The sequence below is a fragment of the Clarias gariepinus genome, chromosome 2, assembly GCF_024256425.1.
Source record: "Clarias gariepinus isolate MV-2021 ecotype Netherlands chromosome 2, CGAR_prim_01v2, whole genome shotgun sequence".
Lineage (NCBI taxonomy): Eukaryota > Metazoa > Chordata > Actinopteri > Siluriformes > Clariidae > Clarias > Clarias gariepinus.
In genome coordinates, this window is record NC_071101.1 from 4,558,083 (window position 1) to 4,580,543 (window position 22,461).

A 22,461-nucleotide genomic window follows, 5' to 3' on the forward strand; every position below is an offset into this window, starting at 1 on the left:
GTTCTCTGGTGTGTGTAACGCTCAGTGTGTGTTCTACTGACACTAACTCACTCACCATAGACTGAGAGATTAACACTGTTGATCAGGACTGTTCCTCTCCTAACACGGACAGATCTCTTGGTGTGTCTCACTGTCTGGTAGCTGGTGTAGACTCCTGTATCAGTAAATGTCAGATTGTGTAACACCAGTGAACAGTTCCCCTTACGCAGCTCCTCCACAGGAACGTCCACACGACCCTCATATCCCTCACCCTGATACGAGTCCACACCCACTCGCTCAAACACAGTCTCAGATTCAGTGTTCCATCTAATATACAGTCTGTCAGTGTCTACACTCGTCAGTTGACACGGCAGGACAGCTGTAGAACCCACTGGGCCAGATACACTGATCTCAGGTTCTGCAGAGAGGAGGTCTGAGACGGGAAATTATAATATAGATTAATCTGGACAGAGCAGTTATTTTAATAACATTATGTTTCATCTGTTTAATAAAAGATAAAAATGTGACTTACACACACAGACGCTGATCCACACGGTGCAGATGTAGGAAAAGTTGGTCATGGTGCATCAGTGTGTGTAGATTTACTACAACAAACATTTATATAACTTCTAGAAATCTGTCTATAATTTCTCATTTAATTTTAATTATTAACTAATTATGTATAATACAATATTTTAAATGTTAAAATAAACAGCACTGAGAACATCCCTAGAGGTGAGAGAGTGGTGATTGGTGCAGATTGTAATGGACATGTTGGGGAAGGGAACAGAGGTGATGAAAATGTGATACGCAGGTTTGGTCTTCAGGACAGGAACGTAGAAGGACAGATGGTGGTGGACTTTGCAAAGAGGATGGAAATGGCAGTAGTAAATACTTTCTTTAAGAAGAGTCAGGAAGGGTGATATTAGAATGGAGGCAGAAGCACTCAGGAGGAGTACATATTGTGTTGACATTGTAATTTAAAGGAGATCAGTGACTGCAAAGTGTTGGTAGGGGAGAGTGTAGCCAGACAACACAGAATGGTGGTGTGTAAAATAACCCTGGTGATGAGGAAGGCGAAGAGGACAAAGGCAGAGCAGAGGACAAAGTGGTGGAAGTTGAAAAAGGAAGAATGTTGTGCAGTTTTCAGGGCAGAGTTAAAACAGACTCTGGGTTGTCAGGAGGTGCTTCCAGATAACTGGACAACTACAGCTAACGTGATCAGAGACACATGTAGGAGGGTATTTGGTGCATCATCAGGAAAGGGGAAAGTGGACACGGAGACTTGGTGATGGAATGAGGAAGTCCAGGAGTGTGTACAGAGAAAGAGGCTAGTTAAGAAGAAGTCAGGCACCGAGAGGACTGAAGAGAGTAGACAGGAGTACAGGGAGATGCAGCGTAAGGTGAAGGTAGAGGTCGCAAAGGCCAAACAAAAAGCATATGAGGACTTGTATGCTAGTTTGTACAGTAAGGAGGGTGAGGTGGATCTGTACAGGTTGAAGAGGCAGAGAGATAGAGATGGAAAGGATGTGCAGCAGGTTAGAGTGGTTAAAGACAGGGATGGAAATGTACTGACAGGTGCCAGGAGGATGATGGAAAAATGGAAGGAGTACAGTGAAACCTCGGATTACGAGTAACGCGGTTTACGAGTGTTCCGCAAGACGAGCAATGATTTTTAATAATTTTTGACTTGAAAAGCGAGCGTTGTCTTAGTTTACGAGCACCGAGTATCATGTTTCACACATGCGCTTCTTGTTTTGACACCGAACGTCACGTCATCACAAGTGAGCCAACAGTTTTTCTCTCTTTTGCAGCGGAATTGTAGGTAATCATTTCTCCTGCTGGGTGAATACACACACACACACACACACACACTGTGTGTGTGTGTGTGTGTGTGTGTGTGTGTGTGTGTGTGTGTAATGTGCGTGCACACACACACACGCTGTGTGTGTGAACGCATACTAACGGGATCACTAATGTAAAACAAAAAAAAAAAAAAAAAAAAAAATTAAACAGCTCCTCACCTTTGAAAACAGTCGCGAGTCAAGTCTCTTTAAAAGTTATTTAGGTTACCAGAGTTCTCAAACAGGTGCTGTGAAGCTCTTTATGTAAAGTGTGTTAATTCACACGTGTTCAGATAGAAGACGGTGTGTAGTCGGAGTGTTAGCAGGCCATGCTAATGTTATTGTGCTCTACTAAAGTGGTTTGCTACAATGATTGAGGACCAGGACAATTTGTGAGGTTACATCTGAAAGCAGAGCTGACGGATAGCGCCCCGTTCTACCGGGAACGTTCGGGGTTCCTCCGTTTGGCCAACGAGGGACACGAGGACATCATGTGGTGACCTGAGGTGCTGACAATCTGGAGTGTAGGATTTTCCCACTGAAACAGGAGTTTGCTGTTCAAGACTCTGGTTGCAACGAGCAACTGGGAGGTATTTCAAACGTTGTGGTATAACATTTCAACAGAGACTGTGAGTACAGAGCGGTGAAACAGGCCTGCAACGAGTTGAGTTTATGCCGGCATTTTAGTTTGTTTGTTTTACAGCTAGGTGACCGGTCACTTTAGTTAGTATACAGAGGTATACCTAAAAGGATTTGTGTACTAAGAGCAATAAGTGTTATGTTGCTATTTTTGTTTATTTTCAGAATTAGACTAATTTTAACAGCTGAAGAGAATTACGTTGATGTTTATATGGATAGTATTTAAGTTATTCATTTTATTTATATCTATATTTGTTTATTTACAACAGATTGTTTTGTTTATTTCATTTCAATAATTGTTTAAAGTACTTATTTGTGTAAATAAGTAAAAACAATATAGTTGGTTATTCATACACTCGAGGGTGTGTCTCTTCATTGTTTGTAGTTGCTGGGGTTGAGTGTGTCCACAAGGTAGAGCCAGTTAGGCAACGGGTGAGAACCCAACACAAGAATCCAGGTTAAACAGTGAGATATAATTTAATAACCAGCGCCCGGGTTGCCAGGGTGGCCAAAGGGGCGCTACATCATTTTTCATTTTAAATGTAGTGACATACAATTATTCAAACAAAACATACTTAAGTAAAATTACAGATTTTAAAAACTACTTTAAAAAGTAGAAGTACACAAAAAACTACCCAATTACAGTAACACGAGTAAAATGTAATTCGTTACTTTTTACCTCTAGTCAAGTGCGTTTGTAAACCCCATCAAACCCACCTTCTCAGGAAAACAAAACCAAACCTCAGCTCTGCTGCAGAGGAGAAGTTCATTTAGAGTCACCAGCCTCAGAAATCACCACTTAACAACCAGCACCTCAGATTAGAGCCGTTATGAAGCTTTACAGAGCAGAAGGAGCAGATATACACGTCAATATCAACTGTTCAAAGGAGATTATTGTGTGTTTTAGATAATAAACGCCTTCAGTATTGTTTTACAGTGTAGAAAGAGATAAACATCAGGAACGACTGTGGAGTTAGAAGGGGTGTACAAACTTTTGAGGATACAAACATGAATGCATGCATACATAGCCAAAACATTTATTTAAAACTCTTCAGGAAAAAGAAAAAACTTAGGTTACCATAGGTTATATATGAATATATACGAGTCTAGTATTATCTTAATAATTATAATAAAATATACATCATACTATTTTTTTTCCTGAAATGTGTGTATTTTGACTGTGAGTGTTATTTTTTTATAAAATATAACACATACACACAAACGATACAGTAATATACAAATTAAACAGATATTTGTCATCACATCTGAGCTTATATCAGCACACACATTTCTTATCCTTGATTTAAAATAATAATAATAATAATAATAATAATAAATTGAGACTTACTTTACAGAAAGTAGATATCTGCTACGTATAAGTGAGAGAGAAATAGAAAAAGTAGTGTAATATTATTCCAGTGCATGTGGGTGTGTGCATGATTGCGGTTAAAGCAAATACACCAGTTGGGTGTGTAAGTGGATCTCTATGATCTTTAGATATAATATTGCAGGTTAGGGGTGGGTCCAATACTGAAATTGTATACAAAGTCAGTCTAATCATTAATAAATGTACAGGTGGTAAAATTGCGTCCTTTTTTCTGTTCTTGTCATCACTCACACTTACACAGCACATACAGTACAGCCAGGTTTATTATTAGAGACTTGCTTTTTCCTCTAAATGCTATTAGTAACCTGGGTTGCACTTGCAATGACAAAAACTTATATAAGGTGAAGTTCTCCCTCGCTGTCTGCTGTCAGTGTGTTTCTCCATCACATTTATCAGTCCAGTCCTAATAAACTACATCATGGTGTTTTGTGGGTCGGTGGTTGCCAGTGCCAGAGCGGTGCTTTTGTGCATATTAGATCAGGTCAGGTTGGGTCTCTTATCAGGTCCTGATGGAAAAATACATTGCAAATACAAATGCATTCTTAATTATATATAATTTTATAAGGCTTATTTTGCATATATATATATATATATATATATATATATATATATATATTTTTTTTTAAAACACCACTCAATCATTTTGATTTGTTTATTTTACCATGCTAGTAAGTTTTATATTTAATTTATTTAAAAGTTACTGGAGAAAAACATCTTAGCTCTTCACTGTGATTGCTGGCGGGTCCATGTAAGTGCTATGGTTGGTTGATATTGAGTAATTCATCTTTCTATCTTCTCTTCTGCTTAAGAAACCACTAAGGCTCTTCAACATCCTCCTCACTTCCCCTAACAGTTTCTTAGCTTAGGAGCTCTTTTAGGCATTGAGAGGCTTAAAAAAAACTTCTTATCTTTAATACAGTAGGTATCTTCTACTCTTTTATTTTATCAAGAATTCTTGGTAAACCGTTCCTTTTTTTATTCAACATACAAACATACATTTTCTCACTTTAAGCTTCTCTTTGCATTAAGAATTAAGATCACGTTTAAGTCTTTATTTGTCACATATACATCACTGCACAGTGAAATTCTTTTTACACATATCCCAGTGCAACTGGGGTCAGAGCGCATCAGCTATGATACACCACCACTGAAGCAGATATGGTTAAGGGCCTTATTTAATGACCCAACAATGGCAATCTGGTGGAGCTAGAACCGCCAACCTCCTGATCAGTAACTTACTGCCGTAACCCTTTAGGCCACCACTGCCCTTTTATATTTTATTTTTACAGTGGCTTTTTACATTACATTTCTTTAATTATCCCTAACAATTGCAAAACTGTAATTACATTCCTCACAAAAACCAAAAGCCTCTGACAAAAACCTGTAACATCTGCAAAATGGTTACATTATCTTTGAGTACATTATATCAGTAAACATCAGTTGTGTCACAGTTTATGAACAAAAGCAATGCACATGTCTTCTTCTTTGTCTTTCGGCTGTTCTCTTTCAGGAGTTGCCACAGCGAATCATCTGCCTCTATTTAACCCTATCCTCTGCATCCTCTTTTCTCACACCAACTAACTTCATGTCCCCTTTCACTGCATCCATAAATTACCTCTCTGGTCTTCCTCTAGACCTCCTGCCTGGCAGTTCAAACCTCAGCATCCTTTACCGATATATTCACCATCTCTCCTCTGAACATGTCCAAACCACCTCAATCTGGCTTCTCTGACTTTATCTCCAAAACATCTAACGTGGGTTGTCCCTCTGATAAACTCATTCTTAATCCTATCCATCCTTGTCACTCCCAAAGAGAACCTCAACATCTTCAGCTCTGCTACCTCCAACTCTGCCTCCTGTCTTTTCTTCAGTGCCACTGTCTCTAAGCCGTAGAGCATTGCTGGTCTCACCACTGTCCTGTACACCTTTTCTTTCATTCTCGCTGATACTCTTTTAACGCACAACACACCTGACACTTTTCTCCACCCATTCCAACCTGCCTGTACCCACCTCTTCACCTCCATTGAACACTCTCCGTTGCTCTGGATCATTGACCCTAAGTACTTAAAGTCCTGCACCTTCTTTACCTTTGCTCCCTGTAGCTCACCGATCCTCCTGGGTCCCTCTCATTTACACACATGTATTACGTCTTGCTGCGGCTAGCCTTCATTCCTCTGCTTTCCAGAGCATACCTCCAACTCTCCAAATTTTCCTCCACCTGTTCCCTGCTCTCGCTACAAAGCACAATGTCATAGTCCATGGGGACTCCTGTCTTACCGCATCTGTAATCCTGTACAAACAAAAAGGGGCTTAGAGCCGATCCTTGATGCAGACCCACCTCCACCTCAAACTCTTCTGTCACACCTACAGCACCACTTACCACATCTTACCACTGTCTTACAGCTCTCATACATGTCCTGCACCACTCTAACATACTTCTCTGCCAGACCTTCTCATACAATACCACAGCTCCTCTCTTGGCACCCTGTCTTACGCTTTCTCTAAATCTACAAAGACACAATGCAACTACCTGTTACTTTCTCTGTACTTCTCCATCAGCATCCTCAAAGCAAATACTGCATCTGATGTACTCTTTCTAGGCATAAAACCATATTGCTGCTCACAAATGCTCACCTCTGCCCTTAACCTAGCTTCCACTACTCTTTCCCACAGCTTCATTGTCTGGCTCATTAGCTTTATACCTCTATAATTGCCACAGCTTTGCACATCATCCTTCTTCTTAAAAATTGGCACCAATACACTTCTCCTCCATTCCTCTGGAATCCTCTCGCTCTCCAAGATCTTGTTAAACAAACTTGTCAGAAACTCTACTGCCACCTCTCCTAAGCACTTCCATACCTTCACAGGTATGTCATCAGGACCAACAGCCTTTCCACTCTTCATCCTCTTCAACGCCCTTCTCACCTCACTAATATTTGCTACTTCCTGTTCCACAAACGTCACCTCTTCTACTCTTTGTTCTCTTTCGTTTTTTTCATTCATCAACTCCTTAAAGTACTCCTTCCATCTTCCCATCACCCTCCTGGCGTCTGTCAGTACATTTCCATCTCTATCTTTAATCACTCTAACCTGCTGCACATCCTTCCCATCTCTATCTCTTTGCCTTGCCGACCTGTACAGATCCACCTCTCCCTCCTTACAGTCTAGCCTAGCATACAAGTCCACATATGCTCTTTGTTTGGCCTTTGCCACCTCTACCTTCACCTTACTCTGCATCTCCCACTTCTTCTTAGCTAGCCTCTTTTCCTGTATACACTCCTGGACTTCCTCATTCCACCACCAAGTCTCCTTGTCCACTTTCCCCTTACCTGATGATACACCAAGTACCCTCCTACCTGTCTCCCTGATCACATTGGCTGTAGTTGTCCAGTCAACTGAAAGCACCTCTTGACCACCTATAGCCTGTCTTAACTCCTCCCTGAAGACTTCACAACATTCTTCCTTTCTCAGCTTTCACCACTTTGTCCTTCCGCTCTGCCTTTGTCCTCTTTGCCTTCCTCACCACCAGGGTTATTTTACACACCACCATTCTGTGTTGTCTGGCTAAACTCTCCCCTACCAACACTTTGCAGTCACTGATCTCTTTCAGATTACAACGTCGACACAAGATGTAGTCGACCTGAGTGCTTCTGCCTCCACTCTTATATGTCACCCTATGTTCCTGCCTCTTCTGAAAGAAAGTATTTACTACTGCCATTTTCATCCTCTTTGCAAAGTCTACCAACATCTGTCCTTCTACATTCCTGTCCTGAAGACCAAACCTGCCAATCACATTTTCATCACCTCTGTTCCCTTTCCCAACATGTCCATTGAAGTCTGCACTAATCACCACTCCTTCACCTCTGGGGATGCTCTGCATCACTTCATCTAACTCACTCCAGAATTTCTCCTTTTCTTTTAACTCACATCCTACCTGTGGGGCATAACCACTAACAACATTGAACTTTATCCCTTCAATTTCCAACTTCAGACTCATCGCCCTATCTGATACTCTCTTCACCTTTAGAACATTTCCTACAAACTCCTCTTTCAGAATAACTCCTACTCCATTTCTTTTTACTGTCCGCACCATGGTAAACAATTTGAACCCTGATCCTAAGCTTCTAGCCTTGCTACCTTTCCACCTGGTCTCCTGGACACACAGTATATCCACCTTCCTTCTCTGCATCATATCAACTAACTCTCTTCTCCTCCCTGTCATGGTCCCAACATTTAAAGTCCCCACTATCACCCCTAAACTCTTGCCTTTCCTCTTCTCTCTCTGCTTACGAACACGCCTTCCTCCTCTCCTTCTTCGACCAACAGTAGCCCAATTTCCACCAGCACCCTGTAGGTCAACAACACCAGTGGCGGTCGTTGTTAATGCGGGCCACGACCGATCCGGTATGGGAATTATATTCGTGATTCGCATCATTGATTTGGCAAATGTTTTACGTCGGATGCCCTTCCTGACACAACCCTCTGCATTTATCCAGACTTGGGACTGGCACAAGAAGACACTGGATTGCGCCCCGCCGTGGTTGCATTTTGCTTTACACCATTGTAGAGGGAAAAAAATAAATAAATGTAAACAGGAGAAGTATTCCTTCCAGTCAGAGCTGTATCTGCAGTGTAGTATGAGAAATCACACAGCTGTTATATTACATACACTGACTTCTGTCTGGCCACAGGTTCACATACTTATAATAAAAACAGAACTGAAAGTATCATCTCGACTGTTTCATCGTTTTCTGCAGGTGTTGCTGTGAATATCCATAAATATATGTGCATCCATAAAAGAAAGGTTTTTAAGCAAAGTGGTTCTTCATTAGTTAATTAATCAAATACTCTAAGCATTCCTCTCCGCTGATTAAGTTATAATTTACCTGAGAGCAGCACATTTATTACAGAACAAAAAGTACTGCTAAAAATGTCTATAAAATATTTCCCACAGCTGGTTCGACCAGTTGAACAGACTGTGATTGCTGGCGTGTCTTTATGTATAATGTTGTATACAATGAACTTCTATGAATGCTTTGATGTTTTGTGAGACTGAATCAACAGAGAGGCAGTCTAATACTTTATCAACATGACATAAGTGAGTGAGGAATGTAGAAAACAGCAGAAAATTATTCATCTCATAAATGTACGGAAACATTCATTATTAGTTTTAAAAAATGAGAAATTGCTTTTATGATGAACACGAGTGACTAAAATCAGCCTCTTATTTCACTCAGTTCTCACCTATAATCCATAAAAAAGAGGAATGCAAATAGAAAGATGTCAGATACTAAGACAAAAAGAAACGCCTACCCTGTTGAAAACAGGGTTCATTAACTGTATGAAATGAAACCGATACCTCTCTGAAATACCACATAATATACACACCAGCTGTGATTCACTGCTATTCCATTTCATAGTTATTTACTGTATGTAGCACTTTTAACAACAGACCAGAGGTGATTCTAACTATAAAAAAGATCAAAGGCTAAGTCAAGTGTGCCTGGAGATTTTTTATTTTTTATCATCACTATATTAAAAAAGTTTTATCCACATTTACAATAAATACATTAGCGACAAAGTATTGGGACACACAAGATTCATACAGTAGAACCTTACCGTGACTACGAAGTCAGTTTACCTGGATTTTTCTTCTTAAAATAGTAGAGAAGAACATATTTTTTATTTATTAATTTATTATTAGTGATGCTATACCTGATAGAGAGAATTCAATATACACCTCATGTACAGGCATCACTTTTTGGTGAAGCTTCTTGTGTTTACGTGATGTGTTTACAAAGTGACACTCCACCCAGTAAGTCACACTCATTTGATTAGTGATCTGTCTTGGGACGTCCTGAAACTTGTAAAAAAAAAAAGTCATAATGAAAACCACGACTTGTAATTGTGGCTTGTAATTGTTAGGGTGGGACAAAAAATACATGTCCCATCCCTCACTAAAATGCGTTCTTAGTTTCCATATATTGCAAACTTTTGAACAGCCAAAAGACTAACAACAACTTTGAAAAATTACAGGCTTATTTTGCATATGTTACCCCAACAATACTCATATAATTGGCTTTAGTTTATTCACCATGCTGGTAAGTCTTTATTTAATCTATTTAAAAGTACCTGGAGATAAACATTGCGGCTCTTCACTGTGATTGCTGGCGTGTCCATGAAGGTGACATGGTGGGTTTGTACAGCAAACAGGGGTGTGAGAACTTCATCTTTCTGCCATTTTCTCCTTTGCTTAAGAAACTTCTAAAGCTCTTAAACATTTTTATTTTTAACAACATCCTGCTTCCTGTGTCTTTCTTTACAAGCTATTTTAAGCATTAAGATGTTTTACAAAGAACTTTTACTTTTACTTTGTAATTTTAACAAGTCTTGGAAAATGCCCACAGTTCTAAGTACTTCCTTTATGCAACTCCCTGAACACAAAGCCTTATTGTCAATACAGAACTGAAAGTATATAAGGTATCTTCTGCAGCTGTCTGGTGCAATAAGAGTGGGTTTTTAAGAGAACTGTTTCCCTAATAGTTAATCATCAAATGCCCTAAACATTTTTCTGCAGTGGTTTATATTAGAAGATGACTAATTTCAGAATCATCACTTTAATAAATTATCCCGAACATTTTGAGTAAAATAATGTTAGTACGTCATACCCTAGACAAATCATTTCCTCAATGCTCAAGGTCCTTTTAAAACACAGAAAAGAGTATTAGGCACTTTAGTAGCAGATTCTCCATTTCTGCCAGACTACATTTATGACCTTTCCCCTCCGCTGTTTCCATCACTTTACCAGGAATTAAATGGTGGTGAAGATTTGGCAGGATGTGTAGGTACCCGAAGAATAAGGTTTTTAACGTGACTCAGAAGATCAAGTAGTCTCAGAAAGTGATTTTTTTTTTTTTTCTATTGGGCGTGCAAAGCATCGCAAACCTATATAGGTTATGTACAGGAAACAGAAATGAGTAGTTACCTTTAAGTCTTTGATCCGAATCGTTCGTTCTTTTGTCATGTGAGTCCCACAGTTGTTATGCAGTGCAATACGTTCAAGAAGATAAATGACTCGGACCAGAAGATGTGAAAGGTGCTCATTCTCTTTATCATAATATGTCCTTAGCTGCATATTTTCATTATTGGAACTCTAGACAAAATTTGTATTTGAAGACATGTTGGGGGTTTGTTTATTGTAAATGTACAATAAACATAAGATGAGACCCTCAGAGATAAATCTGGGTACACACTCAACAACAGCTCTGTTGATGTGAATGTAAGTGTGTGTGTGATTTCCAGCTTGTCTAAAATCCACATTGACCTCCTTCATCGTCTTGGTGTTGAGTTCCAGGTTATTGTCCTCACACCATGTTACTAGGTGCTGGATCTCCTCCCTGTAAGCGTCTCATCGTTACCTTTGATCAGGTCCACCACCGTGGTGTAATTCTGTAAACTTGATAATGATGTTTGAGACAGAGGCAGGTACACAGTCATGGGTGAAAAGAGAGTATAAGAGAGGGGACAACACACACCCCTGAGGAACTCCAGTGCTGAGGGTGAGACTGGAGGAGGTGAGGTTGTTTAATCAAACAGACAATCAAATGTCCTTGAGATTGTCTCATATAATGTGATCAGTAATGATAATAAAGATCTGCTGTAACTGTGCAGTGTAACACCATCTTAACTCAGAGTAAAGTGCAGATGTTTGGATCATTTGATCACCACGCTGTAAGAAGAACAAACTGGTTCCTCCAGAACAAAATCCTGTTCAAGTTCAGTTCTGTAAGAAAGTCCAGTCTCACTAATGCTGAGTTCTGACAGGAAAGTGTGTAAAAGCTGCAGTGTGTCATTTTATAACAGTAAACCAGTAAACCGGTTTGGCAAATACAGTTCTTTACTCTAAATGTAAATGTGAAGGTACAGTACTCTGGAATGTGACTGCTTGTTATGTGACTCACTGCGGCTCTGTGAAAAGTAACTTCAGGTTGCCGGTATTGGCTCTAAACCAAACACTTTGAAACCAGGTTTATTTTCAGAGATAAGTCTGTTGAGAAACACTAATATTTTTGTCCTGACATTTTATCATGTGTTTATTTTCTTGTCTTATTGAACTGTACAAATACATTAACTTCCCCTAAACATGACATTTATCACATGTTTTCTTGTTAAACACTACATATGTATTATAAATGTGTTTCTAAAGTATAACACACTCAGGTTGAAGTTCTTCTGACTCTGATTTCACTCCATAGGTAATGACAGTGTGATGACCAAAGTCACACAATCACTCAGATTAAGATGAAAATCACATTTTACACCCACTGTAGTACTGGATCAGTTCTTTATTAATATAGGTTTAGAGATGTGGCGGGTTAACTAATATTATCTGGCAACCCTAGATTGTGTGTGTGAAATGACAACAAATCAGCACAACTCAACAATTAATATTTCATAGCACACACACCCTTTCTGATGGATGATAAAGAAAAGGAGAGGAGGAAGGTGTGTTTATAGGTAGAAAGAGAAGAGGAAAGTAAAGAGTTTAGAAGTGATAGTAGGGGCTTCGAAAGACAAAGAAGTTTTTGTTCTGTAAATCTTATGTAAATCTTATCGAAGCAAATTAACGTCATAGTTATTGGAATATAAGCCTTTTAAAACCGCACATTGAAATTTAAACACTGTTAAATCGTTAGTTTTAAAATGTAAATACTACTAAATTTATTAAACGTGACTAAATGTAATTTTTAAATTACACGTTGAATTTGTGTATAGCTCATAGTCTCAGAAGAGGCCTAGTTAATCGGTGACAATCCAGAGCCCAGGCCAGGGAGCAGACAGACAGGCTAAACCAACCATCTGCTAGCTGCATAGAGTCGTCACTCAGGGTTCACTGTATTGAGACTGTGTCTGTTATCCGAGCTAAAAACAAATTTAGAAAGACTCAGAAAGTCTGTTTTAGTAATTTTATTAACATAGATATTACAAACTCGGATCATACTGAATGCGCAGCCGGCACCTCTGATCTGAAGCTAGGACTGTTAAATATTAGATCTCTCGCATCTAAAGCAGTTATTATTAACGAAACTATCACAGATCAGGAGTTTGACATACTCTGTTTAACAGAAACCTGGATTAAACAGGACGAGTATGTAGCTCTAAATGAAGCTAGTCCTCCTGGATACAGCTACATACACCAGCCTCGGTTAACTGGTAGAGGAGGAGGTGTCGCAGTTATTCACAATGATAATCTGGCTATCGTACAAAAACACAGATTTAAATTTAATGCATTTGAAATTCTCTATAGTAACATAAAGTCAGCTCAGACGATTCCGCTAATCATCATTTACAGACCTCCAGGGCCGTACTCTGAATTTCTCTGTGAATTTGCAGATTTCCTTTCAAACCTTGTCGTTTCCGTAGACAAAGCGTTAATTGCTGGAGATTTTAATATTCATTTTGAGAATCCAGAAGACCCTCTGAGAACAGCATTTATGTCCGTACTGGACTCAGTAGGAGTAAATCAGTGTGTAGTAGGACCCACTCATAAAGCAGGTCACACTTTGGACTTAATATTATCCTTCGGATTAAGTATAAGAAACATAATTACAATTCCACAGTCTGAAGTTATATCAGATCACTGTCTTGTCTCGATTAAAGTGTCTCATAGTAATAATGTACGCACAGCACCGCGCTACCGCCTTAAACGTACATTCACATCAAATACCACACAGAGCTTTATCGATAATCTTCCAGAGTTATCAACTTTGATTGGATCGCCATTTGATTACACAGAACTCGATCAAGCGACTGAATATCTAGAGTCAACACTTCGTTATAGCTTAGATAATGTAATAAGAAACTCACTCCCTGGTATAACGATCACAAACACACTCTAAAACAAACCGCTCGGAAATTAGAGCGCAAATGGCGTCAAACTAAATTGTTAGTTTTCCAAATAGCATGGAAGGAGAGCATCCTGAACTATAGAAGAGCTCTCAGTGCTGCTAGGTCAATGTATCTCTCCACTTTTACAGAAAATAACAAAAATAATCCTAGATTTTTATTTAATCCCATAGCTAAATTAACTTAAAACAAGACCACTGCAGAAATCTCCACAACAACAACATACAGTAGTGAGGATTTCATGAACTTTTTCAATAACAAAATCATAAATATTAGGCAAAAAATTCAGGCTTTAAAACCAGACAATTTAAGTGATACAGATGATAAATTAATCACATCACATCAGAACCTAAAATACTTTACTTCCCTTGAAGCGAGTGAACTAATTTCAATTATCTCCTCTTCAAAATCGTCAACCTGTGAATTAGATCCTATACCGACACATTTTCTCAAGCAGATAGTTCCAGCAATAACAGAACCCCTGTTAAAAGTAATTAACTGTTCACTCAGCAGTGGGTATATTCCTAAATCCCTTAAATTAGCAGTTATTAAACCACTAATCAAAAAACCTGACCTTGACCCCTGTCAGCTTTCCAATTACAGGCCGATATCAAACCTCCCCTTTATCTCAAAAATTCTGGAAAAGGTAGTATCACAGCAGCTATGTTCATATCTACATACAGTAGGAATAGCATACATGAACTGTATCAGTCAGGATTTAGGCCTCATCACAGCACAGAGACAGCACTCGTTAAAGTAGTAAATGACCTCCTAGTGGCCTCTGATCAGGGTTGTGTCACTATACTTGTGTTACTCGACCTCAGTGCAGCTTTTGACACTATTGATCATAGTATTCTCCTTCACAGATTAGAAAATGTAGTAGGAATTAAGGGAACAGCCCTCTTATGGCTTAGATCCTATTTGACTTATCGTTATCAGTTTGTAGATTTAGATAGTGACCATTCCTCATGTTCTCAAGTTGAGTTTGGTGTTCCACAGGGTTCTGTTTTAGGCCCACTGCTTTTTTTCCCTTTACATGCTTCCTCTAGGCAACATAATTCGTAAACATGGTATTAGTTTTCATTGTTATGCTGATTACACACAAGTATACGTTTCAGCAAAACCAGATGAGAAAAAACAGCTTACTAAAGTTGAGCAATGTGTGCAGGACATAAGAGATTAGATGTTAATTAATTTCCTGCTGCTTAATCCTGATAAGACAGAAGTTCTAGTCATAGGACCACAAGCAGCTAGAAGTAAGCTTTCTAATTACACTGTGATTTTAAATGGCCTTTCTGTTCCATCAAGTACAACAGTAAAAGACCTCGGTGTGATTATAGATTCCAGCCTTTCATTTGAAGCTCATGTAGATAATATTACCAGGATAGCATTCTTTCACCTCAGAAATATTGCCAAGATAAGAAATATATTATCACCAAATGATGCAGAAAAACTAGTTCATGCTTTTATCACCTCTAGGTTGAATTATTGTAACGCCTTACTGTCGGGTTGTTCAACAAGGTGCTTAAACAAGTTTCAATTAGTCCAGAATGCAGCAGCGAGAGTCCTCACTCGAACCAGAAGATATGAGCACATCACCCTTATCTTATCCACATTGCATTGGCTTCCTGTAAAATTTCGCATAGATTTTAAAATACTACTCTTGACGTATAAAGCATTAAATGGTCTCGCGCCGCAATATCTGAGTGAACTGCTAGTGTCTTACAATCCGCCACGCCTACTTCGATCAAAGGATGCAGGCTGCTTGTCAGTACCGCGTATTATGAAAACTACAGCAGGGGGCAGAGCTTTTTCTTACAAAGCCCCAAAGTTATGGAATAGTCTTCCAAATAGTGTTCGGGACTCAGACACAGTCTCAGTGTTTAAGTCCAGGCTAAAAAACTATTTATTTAGCCAAGCATTTTTATAAATAGATTTGCCTTAGGTAAAGGAGCAGATCTGGGGGACTCATGGACGTAGAGTATTATGGTGAACTGGTATGTTTGGATACTGTCTTCCTCACTCTCATTGATCACTCAGGTTTGTTGACGGTGAGGTGATTGGTTGCTTTACATCTCAGTTCCCCCTCATGTCTGTGTTTCCTTCTGGCTCACCCTTTTTAGTTACTGTATGCTGTCATAGTTAGTCCTGCCGGAGTCTCTGCTTGCACTCTGCACTAAATATACATTCACCTTTTACATTGTTCGACTGTGACCATACCTAACTGTTATTTCTCCATCTCTTTGCTCTCTCCTTTTCTGCTCTCTCCTCTCTCTCTCTCTCCCTTTCCCCTTTTCCCCTACCTATCTCTCTGTCGAGCTATACATGTCGCTCCTGAGCTGCCAGTAATCCAGACCCCCTCTGCCTGCTGGACCTCTCTAACTCATCCTGGAGTCCTGCTTCTGGTTAGAGATCTCATCACATGGATGCCCCCGTGTGGTCTGCCTGGAATGCGTTTGGTGACTGGGGTTGGTTCCACTTTACCATGAAGGTGGTCCTGTCCTCGACTGATGCAGACAGCTGTTCTCTGAGGACCTGTGACTTCAGTCGCTCAATAGTTCAGGACTCGAATTTTTCACAGTCTACCTGAGCCTCCATGAACAAACTGGACTTTAATCTTACACATCTCCTCTTATATTGAACTTCCAGTCTCGCATATTATTATGCACATCAATCCCTGCTATCTGTTTTCACCCAGATGAGGATGGGTTCCCTGTTAAGTCTGGTTCCTCTCAAGGTTTCTTCCTATTACCATCTCAGGGAGTTTTTCCTTGCCACTGTCGCCATCGTCCTAGGCTTGCTCATCAAGGACAATCGTATCATTTTGATTCATACACATTCACATTTCATACAAACTTAATTATTTTGATTGTGTAAAGCTGCTTTGTGATGATGTAAATCGTTAAAAGCGCTGTACAAATAAAATTGAATTGAATTGAATTGAATTGAAGTGCTCTGAATGTCACATGAAATTCTCATTGGGCCATTTCAAGTTTTGAAATTTTAAAGTCTTGATTTAAACCTGTACATTTAATGAAATATTCTAAAATTCAGATAGAAAAATTTAAGCTTGAAAATTCAAGGACAAAAATTCAATACAAGAAAAGCAATCGAGCCAGTATCTTAATTCATCGATATTGGCTAGTAGTTTGAAGTTTGAATCATTTTAGTGACTCGGTTCTTTAAATCTCGATCAACAAAATGAATTAATCTCTTTTTTTTTTTATCATTTCATTTTTTTGTTCAGAAATAAATTAAAATGGTGTTAACTAATACACCACTGCACTCTCACTGTCTGTCTGTATTACACTGCTTCATCCACTCTGAATCTTTATACAATCAGTAACTTATGTTTATTATTGCACTGTATATTCCACTCATATTTATTCTGTATATATTGTATCATACACATGTACATATATGGATGTCCGACATCCAATATACGTCCAAGACACAGGAGTAGTGATGGTCTGGTCCAACACGGCCCGATCGCTCCACCAGTAAGACTCACATTAATTTACAAAGTATTTGTGCTTCTAAAAATACAATTTCATACAATACAAAATGCACTACATTTTTATTTTACTTCTGCATTTTCACATATTTGACTGACAGATCAAACCTAGGGTTGCCAGATAATTTCAGTAAACCTGACACATCTCTAAACCTATATTAATAAAGAACTGATCCAGTACTACAGTAGGGATAAAATGTCTGAAGTATGAAAATTAAAATACAGATAAATCACTTATTTTAAGGAGTTGATATTTTATTTGTTATTGAGTTACTGACCCACACAAATGCTGATCGACACCATGCAGATGAGAAAAAAAGGAGGTCATAGTTTCCACTATGCTGTTATGGTATGCAGATCTTCTACAAAATAAATAAATTGCCCTCATATAAATATATAAATCAAATTATCCTTAGTAAAAAAAAAAAAGTTATTAAATTAGTGTTATTTTTTATTTTAGTAAATTATCACTCATATTTGAATTAGATTTTAAATAACTAATCACATGGTATAATATAGTTTTAAAATCAATTCAAGCCAGGTTAAATTTATGTTCATTCTAGTCAAACCAGTTTGTGTAGTCATCTCTTGATCAAACACGCCTGGCAGTATGTCAAGAAAGGATGTTTGTATGTGTAAATTGTTGGGTGGGGTTGTGTACTGTAGATAAGTACAGTACAGTACAAAATATAGGATTGCCAGATAATTTCAGTAAACCCTCCACATCTCTAAACCTATATTAATAAAGAACTGATCCAGTACTACAGTGGGTGTAAAATGTGATTTTCATCTTAATCTGAGTGATTGTGTGACTTTGGTCATCACACTGTCATTACCTATGGAGTGAAATCAGAGTCAGAAGAACTTCAACCTGAGTGTGTTATACTTTAGAAACACATTTATAATACATATGTAGTGTTTAACAAGAAAACATGTGATAAATGTCATGTTTAGGGGAAGTTAATGTATTTGTACAGTTCAATAAGGCAAGAAAATAAACACATGTACTTTTCACGGAGCCGCAGGCAGTCACATTCCAGAGCACTGCACCTTCACAGGTAGGGCAAAATGTCTTTTCCGATACCGGTTTACTGGTTTATTGTTATTATAAAAAAAACAGTCATGCTGAAGACACACACACACACACTCCTCCACCCGGAGAGCTGCTGCTGTAAGTGTGTGTGAAGTTGTGAAGGAGAGGAAACTCGGATCTGCTTGATGTTTTGTTGAAGGATTTGTGTAACTTTAATGTGATGATGTGATTTAAAGTGTAAACACAGTGTCTGAGACATGAAGAGAGGGTGAGTGTGAACTTTATATAACTCTATAAACTCTATATCACAGCTCTTACACAACTCAGAACTTCACTTAGTGCACTAATTACACAACACTCATAGAGTTTAGATATTCATTCAGCAGTTACATACAGTATATTCAACATTAATCATAAATAGAAACAGTAAACACATTCTAGCTGCTTCCACAATATTGTGTTTAACTACAGAAATGCTGTAAAGGAACATCAAAGTCAAGCAAACTGTCAATCATCTACAGAAACACTCTGAATTATGGCATTAGATTAGATTAGATTAGATTAGATTAGATTAGATTAGACTGAACTTTATTGTCACTGCACATGTTCGGTACGAGGCGTCAGAATCCAGTTATCATCTAACCAGAAGTGTCACTCAGCAGCTCACAGAGAAGGAGTTCTGTACAATGAGAACAATGATTATAGATGATGAAGTGGAGGAAGATATTGTAGACCAGGGTTATGATATTGTGGTTTAAGAAGGTTATGAACATCTCTTGTTGTCGTCTCAGGAGAGTGTAACAGGGGTGTGTATAGTTTGTGTCAGGAACACTACTGTAATGTCTGAATGATTAATGTGTCTCCTGTTAATCGAGTCTCCTCAGTGCTGTTTATTTTAACATTCTGTGTGTGAAGCAGCTGAAACGGCTTCGAATGCAGTCTTTCATGTTGGTTATAATATTTGTTAAAATATTGTATTATACATAATTAGTTAACAATTAAAATTAATTAAGAAATTATAGACAGATTTTAAGAAGAACTCAGTTGTATGAATATATTTGTTTGTTGTAGTAAATCTACACACACTGACGCACCATGACCAACTTTTCCTACATCTGCACCGTGTGGATCAGCGTCTGTGTGTGTAAGTCACATTTTTATCTTTCGTAAAACAGATGAAACATAATGTTATTAAAATAACTGCTCTGTCCAGATTAATCTATATTATAATTTCCCGTCTCAGACCTCCTCTCTGCAGAACCTGAGATCAGTGTATCTGGCCCAGTGGGTTCTACAGCTGTCCTGCCGTGTCAACTGACGAGTGTAGACACTGACAGACTGTATATTAGATGGAACACTGAATCTGAGATTGTGTTTGAGCGACTGGGTGAGAGGTCGTATCAGGGTGAGGGATATGAGGGTCGTGTGGACGTTCCTGTGGAGGAGCTGCGTAAGGGGAACTGTTCACTGGTGTTACACAATCTGACATTTACTGATACAGGAGTCTACACCAGCTACCAGACAGTGAGACACACCAAGAGATCTGTCCGTGTTAGGAGAGGAACAGTCCTGATCAACAGTGTTAATCTCTCAGTCTATGGTGAGTGAGTTAGTGTCAGTAGAACACACACTGAGCGTTACACACACCAGAGAACAAAGCTGGAAATAACTAATGATTATAAAAGTGTAAATCTTACTGTGTTATGATGCAGTAATGTGTGTTTTCTTTCCCTTTAGTTCCCCCTCTTAAAGAAACAGACGTTGGTATTTCAGCAGCTCCCACAGGTGAGTCAGTATCTACCTTCCCCTTATTTTCATCACTAATCAATAATTAACAGTCTGTTCCAGAACGTTAGAGGTGGAAGTAGGACTGATTTATAAAATCCCACTTTAGGAATTACACTCGTTTTTACTCAACTGTAACTAAAACTCATTTCTGTCTCTCTGCAGTAATGAAGAGTCCTCACCCACTGGTCCTGGTCCTGTCCCTCGTCTCATGTTTACTCGTCCAGCTCTTCTGTGGAGAAACATGAGTGTGACCTACAGCTGTGTACAGGACTGTGTGTTTCAATCACACACAGTAAACTACACACTGCAGCTGTGTGATGCTGAACAATCAGAACTCTAGAGACACGTCACTGCTGTCCAATCAGAACTGTCCCCCTGACTTAAAGACAACACTGAGTTTACGTTCCTAACACTGTGAGACAGTTAGTTGGACCTGATGAAGAATTCCGGAGAAGAAGTGAAGCATCTTCAAGAACTTTATACAAGTCGAGTCGTCACTGTATTATCATTACTGATCACATTATACGAGACGATCTCAAGGACATCTGATCAGAATTCTGTAAGAGAGTGTGAAAGTGTGTAAGTGTGTGTGTGTGTGTGAGAGAGAGTGAGAGAGTGTGTGTTTTACATTTTTTAAGATGAGGAGAAGTAAAAGCACTGACGGATTAACAGACAGAAGTCACACTACACATGCAGGACGTGTGTGAGACAAATGTCCATAAGGAGATGTGATCTAAAGCAGCGGTTCCCGTCCCTGTCCTGCACATCTTAGTCTTTTCTTCATTAAAGTGGGTGTGATAGAGCAGAGATAATTTCTATGGTTATTTTTTATTATTATTTATTTTAAGGAATCTAGTATACACTCAGTACTTATGGATGCTTTTGTACAGTATGATTACTTTATCTTTTTTATTCAGATTATAGCACATATATATCATTAATGTTTTTACTGTGATTTAAGGTCTAATTCATTGACGTTTTATAATAAATCATAAATAAAGTACAGGAAAAGGTGGAGGAATGAGGAGAAGTAAAAGCAGAGGTGGAAATGAAACAGTTTTCCACCACGACAGACTCCAGGCTGTGAATCAGAATAAATACTGACTATCTGAGCTCAGAGCTGGACTTTACTGCAGTGGACTTTATTAAAGCAGATTGTACTGTAGTTAATAAAGCTTGTATTATTTCGGCAACTTAAAAAAAGGTGCAGGGGGGGGGGGGCTTACTGGGAATTGTATAAATAATTAAATAAATAAATAAATAAAGACATTTACAGTAACTTCTAAAAAGGGAGGTCCCTGCCTCTGTGTTAAACATTAGCAGTTTAATGATTGGTCTAACTGTGTGTGTGTGTGTGTGTGTGTGTGTGTGTGTGTGTGTGTGTGTGTGTGTGTGTGTGTGTGTATCAGTGTGATGTAGTAGGATGTTTGCACTGTGTCTCCTTTACTGTTACTGTATAATGGAACTAAATCAGTACTGTGTGAGTTTTATAAACTGTACTGTTTAATAACTGTATTGTGAAATAATACTCATATTAAATCCTAATAAATTTGATAATAAAAGCCTCTTGGATCTATTAGAAATCAATCTTTATGCCTGTAACACACAGTATGAGTGCGGATCAATTCCTGCTCTCTGTTTCACCCAAATGAGGATGGGTTCACTGTTGAGTCTGGTTCCTCTCAAGGTTTCTTCCTATTACCATCTCAGGGAGTTTTTCCTCACCACTGTCGCCCTCGGCTTGTTCACCAGGGACAAACTGACCATTTTGATTCATACAAATTCACATTTCATACAAACTTAAATAATTCTTTTGATTGTGTAAAGCTGCTTTTATTGCACAATTGTTAAAATCGCTATACAAATAAAATTGAATTAAATTGAATCTCTAAGCAGTGTGTGTGTGTGTGTGTGTGTGTGTGGTGGGTGGGTGGATCGGTGTGATGTAGCAGGAAGTTTGTAATAGTTTTCTCTAGTGCTTCTGGTCTACACCTGAATATTCCCTAATGTGAGGATTATTGCCCCTTAATGAGAGTAATGACACCCAGTTTAACAATTTCCCAGTATTATAAACTGTACAGGTAAATAATTTCAACTCTTGGCTTCCACGGCTCCTGAATCCTCACCCAACCTGTTTCTGACTGAATGAATGACGTCTGACTGATCGGACTCACACACCCTTCCTAGTATGTGATTGGCTGATTAAATAAGATCTGACTGACTGTATAAAGTCTTTGTGTGGCGTTGAGTAAACCACAGGCAGGAGACTTCACACACAAACAAGCTTGATCCAGAACGAGAGATTTATTTATTTATTTATTTATTTTATTTTTGCTGTGTGTGTGTGTGTGTGTGTGTGTGTGTGTGTGTG

The 22,461-nt window shown here is 38.7% G+C and overlaps 1 protein-coding gene across 1 annotated transcript; it reads left to right on the forward strand.

The window, feature by feature from the left end:
* The first annotated feature begins 18,407 nt into the window (after positions 1 to 18,407).
* On the forward strand, positions 18,408 to 21,299 carry LOC128518029 (CD276 antigen homolog). Its single transcript, XM_053491155.1, has 5 exons — positions 18,408 to 18,570; positions 19,374 to 19,446; positions 19,546 to 19,902; positions 20,040 to 20,087; positions 20,253 to 21,299. The coding sequence occupies exons 2-5, from the start codon at positions 19,398 to 19,400 to the stop codon at positions 20,333 to 20,335; spliced, it is 537 nt and encodes a 178-aa protein (XP_053347130.1). The 5' UTR covers positions 18,408 to 18,570; positions 19,374 to 19,397; the 3' UTR covers positions 20,336 to 21,299.
* Positions 21,300 to 22,461: the final 1,162 nt, after the last annotated feature.